The sequence below is a fragment of the Lissotriton helveticus genome, chromosome 6, assembly GCF_964261635.1.
Source record: "Lissotriton helveticus chromosome 6, aLisHel1.1, whole genome shotgun sequence".
Taxonomy (NCBI): domain Eukaryota; kingdom Metazoa; phylum Chordata; class Amphibia; order Caudata; family Salamandridae; genus Lissotriton; species Lissotriton helveticus.
Genome location: NC_136067.1, coordinates 1,414,260,840 through 1,414,277,344, shown reverse-complemented (window position 1 = coordinate 1,414,277,344; position 16,505 = coordinate 1,414,260,840). Strand labels below are relative to the sequence as shown.

At 43.8% G+C, this 16,505-nt stretch overlaps 1 protein-coding gene across 1 annotated transcript in view; it reads left to right on the top strand.

Annotated features, from left to right (window-relative positions):
- The window catches only part of ARHGEF33 (Rho guanine nucleotide exchange factor 33), a 508,340-nt gene that overhangs the window by 425,730 nt on the left and 66,105 nt on the right, over positions 1 to 16,505 (top strand). The window contains exon 15 of the mRNA XM_078647973.1: positions 4,889 to 5,022. Within this exon, the coding sequence (XP_078504099.1) occupies positions 4,889 to 5,022 (134 nt within the window). The remainder of the gene's footprint in view (positions 1 to 4,888; positions 5,023 to 16,505) is intronic.

Here is a 16,505-nt window from a genome sequence, read left to right as displayed (position 1 = left end):
ACCGCCAATTCTCCAAAATCGACAACAGTAATTCTGGGGACGAGGTCCGGGCTTGAGTAAATTTTGACAGATTTTGCTGTAAATTCTAACTAGCTACACCTCAGTGAGAGCCATTCTCTGCTACTATCTGATTGCATGAGTGATCAGGATGGTGTCTGCACTGAGCAAACATAGAGTAAATGTACACTCTGCTATTTAACTGGGCTGGACCTTTGTCTCGAACGGAGGATAAAATCATGAATTCAGCAATATATCAGTGACATTGAGCAGAATTGGCCGACGGGAATGACAGAGAAGGGTAAATTTGCAGCCATTAAGGTTTATTAAAAAGTTTGTAAAGCTACTATCTGAAATAGAATCAATTAGGTATGAATCAATAGTCAACCGAATATACCCTGTATACATATAATACAGGCATATCAAGTACACGTTATTAAAGGCAGCATATGCGGAGTAAGAATTAATTATGTTCCCATGAAGGGAACTCCCTAATGCTACGCTAACGTTTTGGGTGAAGTCCAAACTTTTTAAAGGAGCGAGTGTCAGCAAATATAGCATCTGAAGTAAAACCAAATGAAGGTTCCAGTCAAGAAAAGAATAAATGTACCTACTGTAGAAGGTAAGTCTTTGAGCAAAAATATAAGGAGCCCCCATGTCTAGAGCGAAAGGAAGAGAACATCCACCTGCAAAGACAGCAGGACAAGTCTTCCAACGAAAATACTCAGCTTCACACAGTTAAAACATGAAATAAAGTCAAAGTGAGACATTGCATAGGTTCCCACCAAATAGGGGGCAATCAAAGATCAGTGTCCCCACTGTACTTGATTTCGGTTTCCTTCTCAAACATAATACAAAGCCAGTTTCTTCCATTATCGCAGCCTTGACGATATCTCACAAATGAGTATTCACCTCCTCTGCTTCCCATCCCATGCACGTACTGAGAATCATTTTCCAAACAATTAATTGCAACAAACATGGCATTCATTCACACAGTTGGCTAACAAAAAATAATACATTTAATAGAAACTTGGTGACTCTTGTGCCAGAAACAAAAAGAGATTTATGCAAAACAAGCAAAAATGCAACGTTTTGTTTTCAAGATGGAGTCAGGCATGTAGGCCCAAGACAACATATATCAATTTTAAGATTCACATATTCCACCTATAGTCAATAGAAACATCTAAATCACTTGTTTCACCAAATCTAAGTGTAAAATAACATGTGTACACATATGTGTAATAGTTATGGGTGTTACAAGTTAACAAGTGCAAATAAATGATGGTAACACAGTGTCACCAATTTACTCATAATCAGTAGTGTTAGATGAATTTTTGGCTATATGAATGCATATGTTCTAACATTCAGTGATCAGAAAGAGGTAGAATTTTTCAAATACTAAAACCACTCATTAGCATAATGTTAGCATTAGTGGAAATGATAGTACTTTACTTTTGAATAAAGGATGACATCACAAGAAATACCATTACCAACTATGGGATATGGATCTGAGGAAAAGAGATAACAGGATAGCTTCTAATCCAGAAGATATTATGAAATGCCATCTTTTTCACTTGACGTCTCCCCTCTTCCATTCCTCTTTCCCTCGCCTCCTCTCCCTTCTCCCTAACTACTTTCCCTCACTCTCCTCATATTTCTTGCTCCTTCGATATCACCCTTTCACTCTTGGTCTCCTTTTATTCGCACTTTCTTCTTGCCTTTCTAGTTGCTGCTGTCTGTACTGTCCTACCAGCTCTGCTCTTTTGGTCTCTTATCCCCCCATGTCACTTTTTATCTTACTGTCTCTCAGTGAATATCTTATTCATTTTCCCCTCTCCTCCTCCTTTCCTAATTTTTTTCTCCTTCCCTTGATCCTTCTGTCTTTTTTCCTGGCCCTTCTCCCCTTACCGAATCTATATCTGCCCAGTAATCTCATCTCCTGTTTGCCCACTCTTTCTTTCCTCTCAACTTCTCTCTGCACTCAGGGGTCGCGCACTCATTCGCTTTCACTGTTCCTCTACCTTCCCTACCTCTGTCCTCCCCTCTCCTTTTCAGTATCCTTTTATCTCTGTCTCCCTTATTTTTTTCTCTCCCCCAAATGATCATATTTAACTCTTCACTGTTGACCTTCTCTTTCCTCTCCTAAAGGAAGGGATAAACGGAAGATGATTAGATGTCGCAACTGAAGTATTTATTCATCATAAAATTGCAGTGCTCAACAGCTCCATCACACCGGCACTGATGACAGCTTATACGCAGTGCAGCGAGCAGCCTCGTATCACTGAACCCAGTATCATGCTATTTGTTAGCCGAGCCTGCGACAGTGCATGCTTTGCATGCGCTCTAGCTTGTGAGACACTACTGTTTACAATAAAGGGCTCGAAGCCCCCCCCCCAATGCTTACCATTTGTTGGCACCAGTATCACTCTTCTTTGCAGCTTTCTAATTGGCCAGTGCAGGCCAAGCGTCACTTCTGTTCTTTTCTGCGGAGAAAAGACGAAGCACAGATTGATTCAACTTAATCAGTGCCCGTCTGCTGCTCCGATGTGAATGATGTACTATTTCTTTTTTTCCTGCACCCACTCCCCTGGCCCCTGTCTGGTACTCTCTCCCTCCTACCCGCACCTCCCTCGTATTGTTTTCCCTATACCTCTCTCATCCCACTGTCGATAATTGCTGTTCCCTTCACCTCCCTCTCATGTTGCTTCCCCCACACACTCTTTTGTAAGCATATTACAGAGCATCACGGGCTTCTACGCACCATGGCTTAAAATAAAAGCTGTATGATGCGGTCAACACTGGCCGCGTTATAGCGCCTTTTTTCATGTCTCAAAAACAGGACCGGACTGGCTACCAGGCAGTTGTGTGAGCTGCCGAGCTGGGGGCTAATTTCTCCGTGGTGGGGGCTTATTTCGTTGATGGGGACCTACATGCGCATTGAAATAAAAAAAGCAAAACGAATTTCGTTTTCCACACACAGGTCCCTATCAACGAAATCAGCCCCCAGCTCGGCAGCACACACAACTGCCCGGTAGCCAGTCCGGCCCTGCTAAAAAACATTGACAATAGCCAATAGATCTTGCATAGGCAAGATCTATTGGCTTTGCTAATGATTGTTAACTTTAATATTAGGTCTTGACCCTGAGTGAGGCAACAGATGTTCTGATGCTCCACAGAGATCACATCATTGACCCCTGTATGTACGGGCCCATTGGTTGAGGTTTAGGCTGTCGCTGTCAGCGATGCGATGCTATGCTGATATATACACCTGCATGCATCAGCATGTATGTGCATGTTAGAGGAATGACATAGCAACCATTTTTCTGATTTATCGATCCAAGATGGCTGAAGCCACTTGAATTGGTAAATTTAAAAAAATAAATTTTTGTGCAAAAGTGCTTTTTGTTATGCAGAGTGGCCTCACAGCAAATGGAAGCTGCTGGGTATTCAACAAAAGGAAAATAAATAGCAAAAAGAGTAATGGACTGCGAGGAGGAGCAAGGGAAGAATAGGAGGGGTGTTTGGGTATTCTGCAAGGGAGCAACGGAGATGCAATATAGGGTATGTTGGATTGGGCAGCAGGGCAGCTGCAAATGGCATCTGCCGGGCCCTTCAAAATGAATAAATTAAAAACATGTTGTTTGCCAGCTAGAGGATTGGGTGAGGAGGCAGATGAAGGGAAAGCAATGGGGATGGGTATATGGAAGGAGGGATCAGCATATGATAGAGAGCAAGAAAACACATGCACTCTCATGGAATGCTTAACCATAAACAAAAACAGTAGTTGCCAAGAAGTGAGCAGTGAAAGGATACAAATCAGTTACTGAAAAGGATAGTAAGGAGGCTGAGTCCACGGTAGGGATTAACAAAGGTTTTCAAGTCATCGAATAAAAAGCAAGCAAATAAGAGTGACAATCATGCCATCCAATGGTAAGTAATGGCCAGGCTCTAAAACCACTGTAAGTTTTTGGTAAACCAACAAAAGTTATTTCTTAACCAGAGAGCTTGAATTATCTAGTAGGCAAGACCTAAAATGATACTGAAATGTCATGTAAAAACAATAGATGGTAGTGATTGCTTAAAAGCGGTAGTATACCACCTAAACCAGTAGGGTGGGTAAGTGTAAGACTGGGGATCCCAGGCAGGTTATATTTGCGCAGGGATTGGAATTATTGGTTGTATGCAAGCACCACTCTCTTGCTAATTTTACCAGGTAAATTCAGAAGGCGAAACCTGTTGATATTACCCAGGTAAAAATACCTGGTAAATTCCTATCCATGCCTAATTTGATGCAGAACATAGCAGTTCCCAATGTAATTCTTCTTTTACATGAGCAAATGTGGGCTCTTTATTTTACATTAGTGTTCTTAAGCAAAAGATTGTCCTAGAATTGCAAAGTGCAATAATGCTATGTCAAGTATGCACTAACAAGTCACCATCGGGATAGGGTCCACAGTGGCACAAATTGTAGAGACTTGCTGCATACACAACCCTTTTGCCACCAACAGAGGCATCAAGATTAGCTGCATGCATTATGAAGTGAAAGATAGAGAAACCTGCGTGGATGTGTACAGCAGCAACTGTTGTAAAAAGCCATAGCAAGTGAAGTGTGGCTTTGTGTCATACTTTGTTTGAGTGTATTATTGACCGGTTTGCTATATTTTAATCATATGTTAATAACACAAACTGTTCAAAACTATTCATTTTCCAGGCACTTTCATAAAATGAGTATGCTGCATTAGAGTCATCCATTTGTCACATTTTCTCTAGACCTTCATGTTATTTAGTAATAGCAGTGGATTGTGTGGTCTGCGCACAACTTGCAAGTGGCACGCAGTCCCATAGGAATCATCAACAAATAATTGTAATCTTATGTCTTCTCCTTTTTTAGGATATATATATGGATGACAGCACCAGATTCTTCCAGAAAGAACATAGTGAGCAGACATCTTTCAGTGAGCAACACCCACGGCATGACCAGAAAGGTGGACTGCGAAGCTCCTTCCGCAAGCTGTTTAAGAAGAAGTGAGTGGAGTTTTGCCACATGACAGATTATTATGAATAAGTTGATACTTTCAGTTTGCAATTCTCCAGCCTATGTATTCACCTTCAATGCTAGGGAGGGTGTTAACAGCGTTAGAAGCTCTTGACCTTAATTATGAACTTTCCAATGTTGTCACCAACCATACCTTACCAACCACTTAATAAAATATAAACACTCAGGTTTTTATGTAGCCATTACAAATGGGTATACCCTATTCAAAGCACTTGCAGTTTTAGATGACAACTAACTTAAGAAATTGACAGAGTTGCCCACTACTACTTTTTACAATCATTTGTTTCCAAATTACTGATACAGACCCTATCAATTATTTACGTGACCAGAGAGACGATTTTCATATATTAGTGGACTACCTTTTGGAGTACATTTGGTGCAGGCTTTTTCTCTTGTGTTTGTAAGGTTGCTATATCAAAGTATTGTGATCATGTTCCGATGAAGACCCCAATTGTGAATACTTGTTTGGAAGAAACACAGATAATTGGCTGGTTTGGCTTTTGGAAAATATCAATTTGTTGACCAAGAGCCCATGTCACTCTACCATGCACAGTATTCTCAGAACTTATGTCATTTCAGCTGTCATAAGTGTTGTTCTGAGTGCTATCATTTTACATAGTATAAGTGATGCAATAAGAAAGGTAAGCACTGCACCATAAAGGCATTTTTTTTATAGTTAATGTAGTCTGGCTAGTGAGTTGATAACACTGTGTACGGAGGTGTGGAGTTATAGTAATTTGAAGGTGGTGCATACATTTTAAATTTAGAGTATAACTTTAGAATTTCTAATATTTGTGCATTTTAGGTTTACTTTGTATAGAAAGAAAAAATGACATTATAGTAATTTGAAGGTGGTACGCAAATGATACATTTTAGGTATAACTATAAATTTAGAATTTCTAATCTCTTTATAGCTTACATTGGATTGTCTATAGAAAGATTAAATAAAGTTTTCCAAACGATAACTTATCCTTAACCTTTGTTTCTTCATTGAGTTTCAATGGTTTTAAATACAAATGTGTTTCAAATCGTAGAGTTGAGTGTCTTCGAGTAAAGAGCCATTAATGGGAGTGTCGTAGAGTACAGTGAATGAAAGTGCCATAGAGTGGGGAGCGCAACATACAGTGGATTAAAGTGTTATACATTGGAGTCACCTGGTGTGTTGTAGAGGGGAGTGGAGTGCCATATAGTGGAGTGTTGTTTAGTGTCAAATACAGTGTCATAAAGTGGCATACAGTGGAATAGAGAGTTGTAGAGTGATGTGACATAAAGTGGAGTGCAGTGAAGTATAGGGTCATAGAGTGGAGCGTTATAGAGTGGAGTGTCATACAGTAGAGTGGAGTCTTTTACAGTAGAGTGTCATAGAGTGAAGTGATTTAGAGTGGCGTGCCCTACAGTGGAAGTGGAGTGTGGTAGAGTCTTGTACAATGGAGTAAAGTGGCGTAGAGTGGGGGTGTATACAGTTGAGTAAAGTCTTCTGAAGAGGAGTGGTGTAGAGTGAAGTTCCGTGTCGTAGACTACAGTAGAGTGTCAGAGAGGAGTGGAGACTCGTATAGTGGAGTAGAGTGGTGTAGAGTGCAGGGGCATACCGTGGAGTAGAGTCTTCTAGAATAAGGTGATGTAGAGTGAAGTGGAGTGTTGTAGAGTGAATTGGAGTGTCATAGAGTGGAGTGTCGTACAGTGATGTGTCATTCAGAGGACTGTTGTGGAGTGTTGTTGAGTGGAGTGTTGTCAAGTAGAGTGCCATAGACTGGCATAGAGTGGAGTAGAGTGTTGTAGAGTGGACTACATAGAATGGAGTAGGGTCTTTTTTGATGGAGTGGCTTAGAGCGAAGTAGTGTGTCGTAGAGTTTCAGAGAGGAGTGGACTGTCATACAGTGGAGTGGAGTGGCATGTTGTAGTGCCATACAATGTAGTAGAGTGGCATAGAGTGGAGTATTGTGTTATACAGTGTGACAGGGCATAGTAGAGTGTTGTAGAGAGGAGATGCATACAGTGGAATGGATTTTCATGCAGTAGAGCGCATAGAGTGAAGTATCATACAATCATACAGTGGTGTAGAATCAGCTAGAGTGGAGTGGGGCAGAGTAGAGTGGCATAGCTTAGAGTGGAAAAAGTATGATAGAGTAGAGTGGCATGGAGTTCAGTAGAGTGAATGGCATAGAGTTGAATAAAGTGTTATAAATTGGAGTGGAGTGTAGTACAGTAGATTGGAGTGGTGTGTCATATAGTGTTGGAAAGTGTCACAGAGTTGAGTGGAGTGGCATACAGTGGAGTGGAGTGTTATAGAAACGAGGGGTGCACACTACAGTAGACTGTTGTAGAGTGTGGTAGAGTGGAGTGGCAGAGTTGAATGACAGTGTGGCATAGAGTAGTGTGCACAGTTGAGTAGTGGAGTACAGTGGAGTACAATGTCAGAGTAAACTGGGGTGCAGTGGCATACAGAGTTGGTAGTATCATAGAGTGGCATAGACTGGAGTAGAGTGTTGCTCAGTGGCATATAGTGGAGTACAGTGTTGTACAGTGGAGTATAGGGGCATAGAGTGTTGTAGAGGGGAGAGGTGTTGAGTGGAGAGTTGTACAGTGGCATAAAGTGAGGTAAAGTGTAATACAGTGGAGTATAGTTGTGTTGAGTTGAGTAGAGTGGCATAATGTAGAGCTGGTAAAATATGACAGAGTGGATTAGAATGTTGCAGCATAAAATGCCATGGAGTATAGTGGAGTGGCATATTATACAGTGGAGTAAAGTGTCATAGAGTGGAGTGTCATGTAGCACATTGAACTGGAGGGGCATTTCAAAGAGTGTCAGAAAGTATCATAGAGTGAAGTAGTGTAGAGTGGAGTGGCATAGAGTGTCATGTCGTAAAGTGGAGTGGCGTGTGTTACACTGGGTATCGTGTTATTGAGTGGAGTGATGTGGATTGTTATACAGTGTAGTGGCATATAGTGAAGTGTCATAGGCTAGAATGGAGTGGTGTAGAGTGGAATGTGTAGAGTGGAATAGCGTACAGTGGAGTGGCATGTCATATAGTGGAATGGCATGTGGCAGACTTGTGGCAGACTTGAGTGGCATCTTGTAGAGTGCAGCAGGTCATCGAAGAGTGGTGTGGCGTGTAGTGTCATGCAGAAGAGGGAACTGTTGTAGAGTGGAGTGGTGTGTTGTACAGTGGAATGGCATACAATGCAGTGAAGTGTTGTACAGTAGACTGGAGTAGCGTGTCATAGAGTGGCATGTGGTATTGTGTCTTAGAGTGGAGGGGCTGAGTGTGGAGTGATGTAGAGTGAACTAGGATGTTGTAGAGTGGAGTGGTGTAGAGTGGAGCACCATCTTGTAGAGGGTAGTGGTGTGTTGTAGAGTGGAGAAGCATGTCATTGAGTGGAGTAGCATAGAATGTCATAGAATGGAATGGCATGTTGTCAAGTGGGGAGGTGTTTGGTAGACTGGAGTGGCATGCTGTAGAATGTTGGCCATGTCGTAAAGTGTGTGGCATGTCGAAGAGTACAGTGGTGTGGAGTGCAATACAGTGGGGTCGACTGTCATAGATATGAGTGGGTCATCATAGAGAGGAGTGATGTGTTAGAGTGGAATAACGTGTCATGGATTGCAGTGCAGAGGCGTGTTGTGTTGTTGATTATTGTTTAACAGAGGTAGCATGAAAATGGCTGAAAGGATTTAAATGAAATGCGTCAGGAATATAGATTATGGGGAGAAAAGGGTCCTTTCTAACAGTATATTTAAATTGTTTCAGTAGTTTTAAAGTTACAAGGCCTGATTTACAAAGATAAATTGACACTTTTGTTTAAGTTCACAATTGTTTGGTATTTAGAAAGGCATTTTATATGCAGTATCTTTATGACTGAGGTGTGTCCACACACAAAAAGATAAACAGTCCTGCCTTTTGATGTGTGGAGACTCCACAGTTGTAAAGATAATACTTGTAATATGGATTTGTGAATAGCAAACAATGGTAACATTACAAAAAAGAGTAGGTTTCAGATTATGTATCAGGGCCATAAGGCAGAATTAGCAGTATACCGCAGTACATGCCGATGACAAAACAGAGTATGATTGTCTAATGACTAATAATGGCCCTTAAAAAAGTAAAAGGCAGCCATATTGCGGAGTAATATGTGACGTCATCAGCAGTGCTTTGCGGGTGCACGAGTTATACTTAGCTCAGCTACCTATAACAGCTGAATTTGTCTGGTTTTGTATGAGAAGAATGTCAGCCTAACTATAATGTTCCTGTAACCTGTGTTTTTTTCTGTGAATTTCTAAGGGTTTTTTAAATGCTAATTCAGAACTATAACGTCCCTGAAACCTGTGGTTTTTTCAGTGAATGTCTAAGGTTATTTAAATGCTAAATCCTAATTATAAAATTCTTGCAACCTTTGGTTTTTTTCTGTGAAATTCTAAGGTCTTTTTAACTAGCAGTCATGTCTGCAGAGAGGTGGAGAAAAGGGGCTGGGGCTCCAACCAGCTCTCAGGAATTCCACTACATAGTACTTACAGGAGGTACCAGGAGTGCTACTTGGCCCCCAAGGTCCCTCACGAGTAAAGTGGATTTCATCCCCCAATCAGCAGTGTGCCAGGAGGCGCGTTTGCAGAGTGGTAGAGAGAGGGGGCGTGGACTCCAAAGACATCTAAGCAATCCCACTTTGTGGGACTTACTGGAGGTAACAGGAATGGTAGTTGGCCCAAAGGACGTCCTTGTGGGCAAACAGCCTCTCCAGGTACCTCCAGTAAGTGCAACACAGCAGGATTGCTGAGTTCTGATAGCAGGCCATGCCCCCTTTCACCACCACTATGCAAATGCACCTCCTGGTGCACTCTTGGTTGGGGGATGAAGTCCCCTTTGCTGGTGAGGGTTCTTCGGGGTCAACTAGCCCATCTGTGCCATTTTTAGTTTTTTTACTTAACTTTCAAGGGAGAGGGACCGAGTGGCCACCGTACCCGAGGCCATTTTTGGCCCCGTGATCCCAATGCCCGGGGCTTGCATATTTTTTCTTTTTTTAAATCACACTTTGGGGTCCATTAGGATGGCGGGCGGATTGCCCCCGCCAGGCTGGCGGTAGCCACCGCCGGCCTGGCGGGGGCAATCCGCCCGCCATCCTGACTCAAAACACCCCCGCCATATTATGATGGCATGGTTGGCCGCGGCCGACGGAAAGACCGTCCGCCGCTTTTCCGCCCCGGTGTCCTTGCGGCCGGGGCGGAAAAGGGTTTATATGGTGGCGGTGTCTATTAGACACCGCCAGCCATATTAGGATAGGCATTTGTGAATGCGGAGTCCCCCTGCGGGGGCCCGTTGCGGGCCCCCGGGGACTCCGTGGGGGTGGGGGGTGCACATGGGGGTACCTATGGTACCCCCCTGCATTCCAATGCACAACATGACAGGCACCTCGCGGTGCCTGTCATGTTGTGCATTGAAATGCACAACGTACATTTTTAGCATTGCGGCGGGCGGTGCTTTCAGCACCGCCCGCCGCAATGCTACAAATGCGGGAAGCGCACGCCACTGTGGCGGGCGCATCATAATATGTAGAACGGGACCCCCGCCCTTATGGCGGGTGGTCCCATACACCGGTAGAATGACGGGCGGACAAAGTCCGCCCGTCATCCTAATGGACCCCTAAATTTTTAGGGGCCCGGACATTTTTTGTTTAGTAGCAAAAGGGGAGGCGGGCCATTTTTGGCCTCAGACACCCCATCCCCCATGGCTTGGTAACGTTGTTGGGGACAGTGGGGGGAGCATCAAGGCCCCCGCAGTCCTTGCCTGCTCCCCGCCTCCTCCGAGAGCTGGCATTGCTTTTGGGCAGAGGGAGCTGCAAACATTTAGCTCCCTCGGTCCAAAAGCAATTCTGCCTCGCTTCATGGAAGTGAGAGCATTTTTTCTACTCTGGCTTCCATGAAGCAGACCAGCGTTTGCTATGCCTTGGCGGAAGCAGTGCTCCCGCCAAGGCATAGAAAACTGCAATGTCCCAGGGGTGGGGACCCCAAGACATTGCTGGAGGGTGGGTGGGTGTATGGTGGCCCCCGGGGCCATTACAGCACCACAAAGGGGGCTGCGTGGCCTCCAACAATATTTAAGCCCGGGGAGGTGATGATCCCCAGGATTCTGTGGGAGGCTCGAGCCCCCTGACACTTTGATTTTGGTAGGGCGGTCCCCGAGGCTCCCTGGGTTGATGGAGCCATCCCACACATCTTTCTGAATTTAGCCCTGGGGAGGTAGCCCTTGGAATCTAGCACTGGGATTGCTGAGAGGTGGTCCGTGGCCACGCCCCTTTTTACATCACTCTGCAAAAGCGCCTCTTGGTGTACTGCTGGTGGGGTGATGAGGTCCTCTTGTGTCCTGAGGACCTCATCCCCTGAGCACCAGTGCCCCAAGAGGCCTGTTTGCAGAGCAGTGTAAAAAAGGGACATGCCCTCAGACCACTCTCAGCAATCCAGCTGTGTGGGGCTTACTAGAGATAACAGGAGGGCTAGTTGGCCCACAGGGACCCTCAGGAGGCAAAGGGACTTCATCCCCCAACCAAGAGCATGCCAGGAGGCGCGTTTGCAGAGTGGTGGAGAAAAGGGGCATGGCCTGTGTCCACCTCTCAGCAATCCCACTGTGTTGGGCTTACTCGAGGTAACAGGTAGGCTTGTTGGCCCCTAAGGACCACCAGTAATGAAGGAGACTTCAATCCCCATCCAAGAGCGTGCTAAGGAGCGCATTTGTAGAATGGTGGGCAAAGGGGGCGTGGCCTGCTATGAGAACTTACCAATGCTGCTGTGTGTGACTTACTGGATGTAATACGAGGGGTGGTAGCTCCCCAAGGTTGTCCTTGGGGTCCAACTACCCCTCCTGTTACCTCCAGTAAGTCCCACACAGTGGGATTGCTAAGAGGTCTTCGCGGGCCACGCTCCCCTTTGTCCACTACTCTGCAAACGCACCTCCTGGCACACTACTGGTTGGGGGATGAAATCCACTTTACTCCTGAGGGACTTTGGGGGCCAAGATGCCCTCCTGGTACCTCCTGTAAGTCCTTCGCAGCAGAATTCCTGGATGCTGGTCAGATGCCCAGCTCCGTTTCTCCATCAGTTTGTAAACCCAACTACAAGTTGAAGAAGCATTTGCAATGTAATAGGTCTCGCATTTGCAAGAGTTAGAGCTATTGGCATTGTAAAGGTAAACGATTTTTACTAATGATTTTTTGAGGGGAGTGGAATTAGGTGGTATGTTGTGCAGTGAAATTATGTGGATAGAAAGTATGTGGTATTTAGTGTATAGGAATTATGTAGAGTGGGGTTAAGTGTTATGGAGAGTAATTATGTGGTATAGTAGTCTGTGTTGTGGAATGGTAACCTCAGGTTAGCCTTCCTAGTTTCCATAGAAACTAAACTGTAAACTCAATGAGACAAAAAAAAGAAGGAACCACTGAAGAGCACTTCTGGACCTAATCAGAGGTTTGAGCAGGGCCACTGTAACTGTGCGACTGTTTGGCTGCACTGACTTTCGTACAATTATACAATTTCTGCATTTGCCACATAATCCATCATCTGCTGCATAATCTGCAGATTTGAACAAAAAAAACCTTGTTTCTCACTTAAACGGTTCAAACGTTACCAAAAATGCAGCAACAAGTGTTACAGCGTGGTGGAAAGTCTTTTGCAAACCGAGAATGGTCACCTGTTACTTATTGCTAAATGTGTATGTTAAGTTGGTACTAATGGTGTGCAAACAACTCTTGCTTCTTCCTGCGCCTCTCTTGCCTCTTTCAGCATTTCTATTGCTTCTTTCTGCATCTTTCTTTCTTTTTCTGCACATCTCATCCACTTTCTGTACCTCTCTTGCCTCTTTCTGCACCTCTGTTGCCTATTTCTGTACCTCACTTGCTTCTCTCTTCCGCATCCCTCTTGCCTCTTTCTGTACCCTTCTTTTCTCTTTCTGTACCCCTATTGCCTCTTTCTGTACCCCTTTTCCCTTTTTCTGCACCTCTCATGCCTATTTCTGCACCTCTCTTGCCTCTTTCTGCACCTCTGTTGCTTCTTTCTGCACTTCTCTTGCTTCTTTCTGCACCTCTTGTTTCTTTCTGCACCCCTCTTGCCTCTTTCTGCACTCTTCTTTCCTCTTTGTGCAACTCTCCTGTCTCTTTCTTCACCTCTCATCCTTCTTTCTGCACCCCTCTTGCCTCTTTCTGCACCTCTGTTCCTTCTTTCTGTACTACTTTTGTTTCTTTCTGCACCTATCTTGCTTCTTTCTGCACCCCTTGTGCCTCTTTCTGAACCATTCTTCCCTCTTTCTACACCTCTCTTGCCTCTTTCTGCATCCCTGTTCCTTCTTTCTGCACCTCTCCTGCCTGCCTCTGTACCTCTCTTGCCTCTTTCTGCACTTCACTTGCCTCTTTCTACATCTCTGTTGCTTCTTTTTGCACTTCTCTTGCCTCTTTCTGCACCCCTCTTGCCTCTTTCTGTACCTCTGTTACTTCTTTCTGCACTTCTCTTACCTCTTTTTGCACCTCATTTGCTTTGTTCTGCACTCCTCTTGCCTCTTCCTGTACAATGTTTCCCTCTTTCTGCACCTCTCTTGCCTTTTGGCACCCCTGGTCCCTCTTTCTGTACCTCTCTTGCCTTTTAGCACCCCTGTTCCCTCTTTCTGCACTGCTCTTGCCTCTTTCTGTACCCCTTTTGCCTCTTTCTGTACATTTGTTACTTCGTTCTGCACTTTTCTTGCTTAATTCTGTACTTTACTTGCTTCATTCTGCATCCCACTTACTTTTTTCTGCACCCCTCTTGCTTCTTTCTGCACCCTTCTTCCCTCTTGCCTCCCTCTGCACCTCTGTTCCTTCTTTCTGCACTTCTTTTGTTTCTTTCTGCAGCTCTCTTTCTTCGTTCTGTACCCCTCTTTCGCTATCACTCTTACCCCTTTCTGCATCTCTGTTGCTTCTTTCTGCACCTCTCTCGCTTCTTTCTGCACCCCGTGCATCTTTCACACCCCTCTTCCCTCTTTCTGTACCCTTCTTGCCTCTTTCTGCACCTCTTTTCCTTATTTCTGCACTTCTTTTGCTTCTTTCTGTGCCTCTCTTGCTTCTTTCTGCAATCCTTTTGCTTCTTTCTACACCTATCTTGCCTCTTTCTGTATTCCTCTTCTCTCTTTCTCCTCCCCTCATCTACCTTTCTGCTCCTCTGTTGCTTCTTTCTGTACTGCTCCTGCTTCTTTCTACACATCTTGTGTCTCTTTCTGCACCTCTTTCCTTATTCTGCACCCCTGCTGCCTCTTTCGGCACCTCTTTTCCTTCTTTCTGCACTTCTTATGTTTCTTTCTTCACCCCTCTTGCCTCTTTCTCCACCCCTCTTTCCCTTTTCTGCATCTCTGTTGCTTCTTTCTACGCTTCTCTTGCCTCTTTCTCTACCCCTCTTTCTGCACCTCTGTTTCTTCTTTCTGCACTTCTTTTGGTACCTCTCTTACTTATTTCTGCACCCCTCTTCCCTCGTTCTGTACCTATTTTGCCTGTTTCTGCAGCTCTTTTGCCTTTTTCTGTACTTCTCTTGCCTCTTTCTGTACTGAAATGGAAGTGCAAGCTGTCAAGTTTAAAGGTCTGCATGCTTTCAGGACTGAGGTATATGTCTACTTGTACATGTATTCTTACATGTGTTATGCATCTGAAGATGGTAGCTTAATAAGCGGGTAACTTCTCCTATAGGTGGTCAAATCTTCTCAGTTCTGCTCTGTCATTTGGTTGCGCAGACAGACATGTCTTGTGTATATAGGTGTTACAGAGCGCCTCAAATATACTATTGAATACCCATGTACCCTGTATTGTGAGCAGAAAGAAATGCATATATATTTTTGTAAACAAATTTACAGAGTATGCTGTTTGAAACACAGGTATTAAAGTATGTATATGTTTATTTTTATGTAATATGTCACTAGGTAAAAGCAGAGACACACGCATGCATACCTTTATAAACTTGATGAGACTTATAACAGTAATATGGCTAGGTTTGCTGTTTTACATTTGGTAGGCCTAACATTCTGAGCAGTCGATGAATAGTGAACCTTGAAGAGAAATGTGAGGTTTAAGATATCTTAGGAGAATGATTAGTAATTAGGCTACTTTGTATGACTCTGTGGAACGGTACAATCACAGTAGGCCTTTTTCTGCACCTCTGTTGCTTCTTTCTGCACTTCTCTTGCTTTTTTCCACCTTTCTTCCTCTTTCAGGACTTCTGTTGCCTTTCTGCATTTTTCATGCTTCTTTCTGCACCTTTCTTCGTCTTTCTGCATCTCTCTTCCCTCGTTCTGCACTTCTCTTGCTTCTTTCTGCGCCTTTCTTCCTCTTTCTGTACATGTTCTATCTATGCAGGCATAGTAAGAAATTAGCATTTAAAAAACCTTAGACATTCACTACAAAAACCACAGGTTTCAGGGATATTACAGTTAGTAATTAACATTTAAAAAACCTTAGAAATTCACTGAAAAAAAGAGGTTTTAGGGATGTTATAGTTAGGAATTAGCATTTAAAAAACCTTAGAAATTCACTGAAAGAAACACAGGTTTCAGGGACTTTATAGTTAGTCTGACATTTCACTCGTACAACACCAGAGAAATTTGGCTGTGAGCTAACTATAACTCGTGCCCCCGCAATGCACTGCTGATGACAGCATATATTACATCACTCATGACATGGTCAGTGACATCACTGATAACATATCAAATTACATCACTGATGACATCATCCACTTAATATCTGATGCACCTCCTTACACCCTAATATAACCTTTCATACTGAGGTTACGTAGTTTTCAGCCCCGCTTCGCTATAGCCGCCATTTTTGTGTTTAGTCGCCATTTTTATGTTGCCTCACTCAGGCAGCATGGCTAACGCGGTAAAATGGTCTTTCTGCCGTTTTCAGCTGCTCCATGTTTTTCTCGCTAAATAACAACCTTTGTCCTTGTATGCGATACTGATGTCAGGGTCTGGCCGAGTTCGCAAAAGCCATGTCTAGACTGATTAATCCATGACTTACTCCACTGTTTGGGTCCCACCATTCTTCTCTACCTTATCTTATTTAACTGGCCTTCACTATTCTCTTTGTGTGTTCTCTTGTTACATAGCCCTTCTTTTGAAGCATTCTACACATGTTTTGCCACCTGCAAATTGAATTACGGGCACTAGTGTTGATTAACCTGATGGGAGGAGAGCACACGGGGGCTGAAAGGAGGGTGTGTTTTAGAAATCCGATAACTTGTTTTCGACCTATTCCTATTCGTCAGTTATGTGTATATTGGGAGTTGTCATTGTAAACTTGTGTTGTATAATAGACTGTGCGCCACGGATTGAAGTGGCAGTCTCTTGAGAACCTACCTGTGTGGTACTTCTTAGATAACTGTGCTTAGCTGCAGCTAATAAAACTACTTTTCTACGCCTAACAGAGTGTCTCGTGTCTCTGTCGGTCGAGGCAGGTG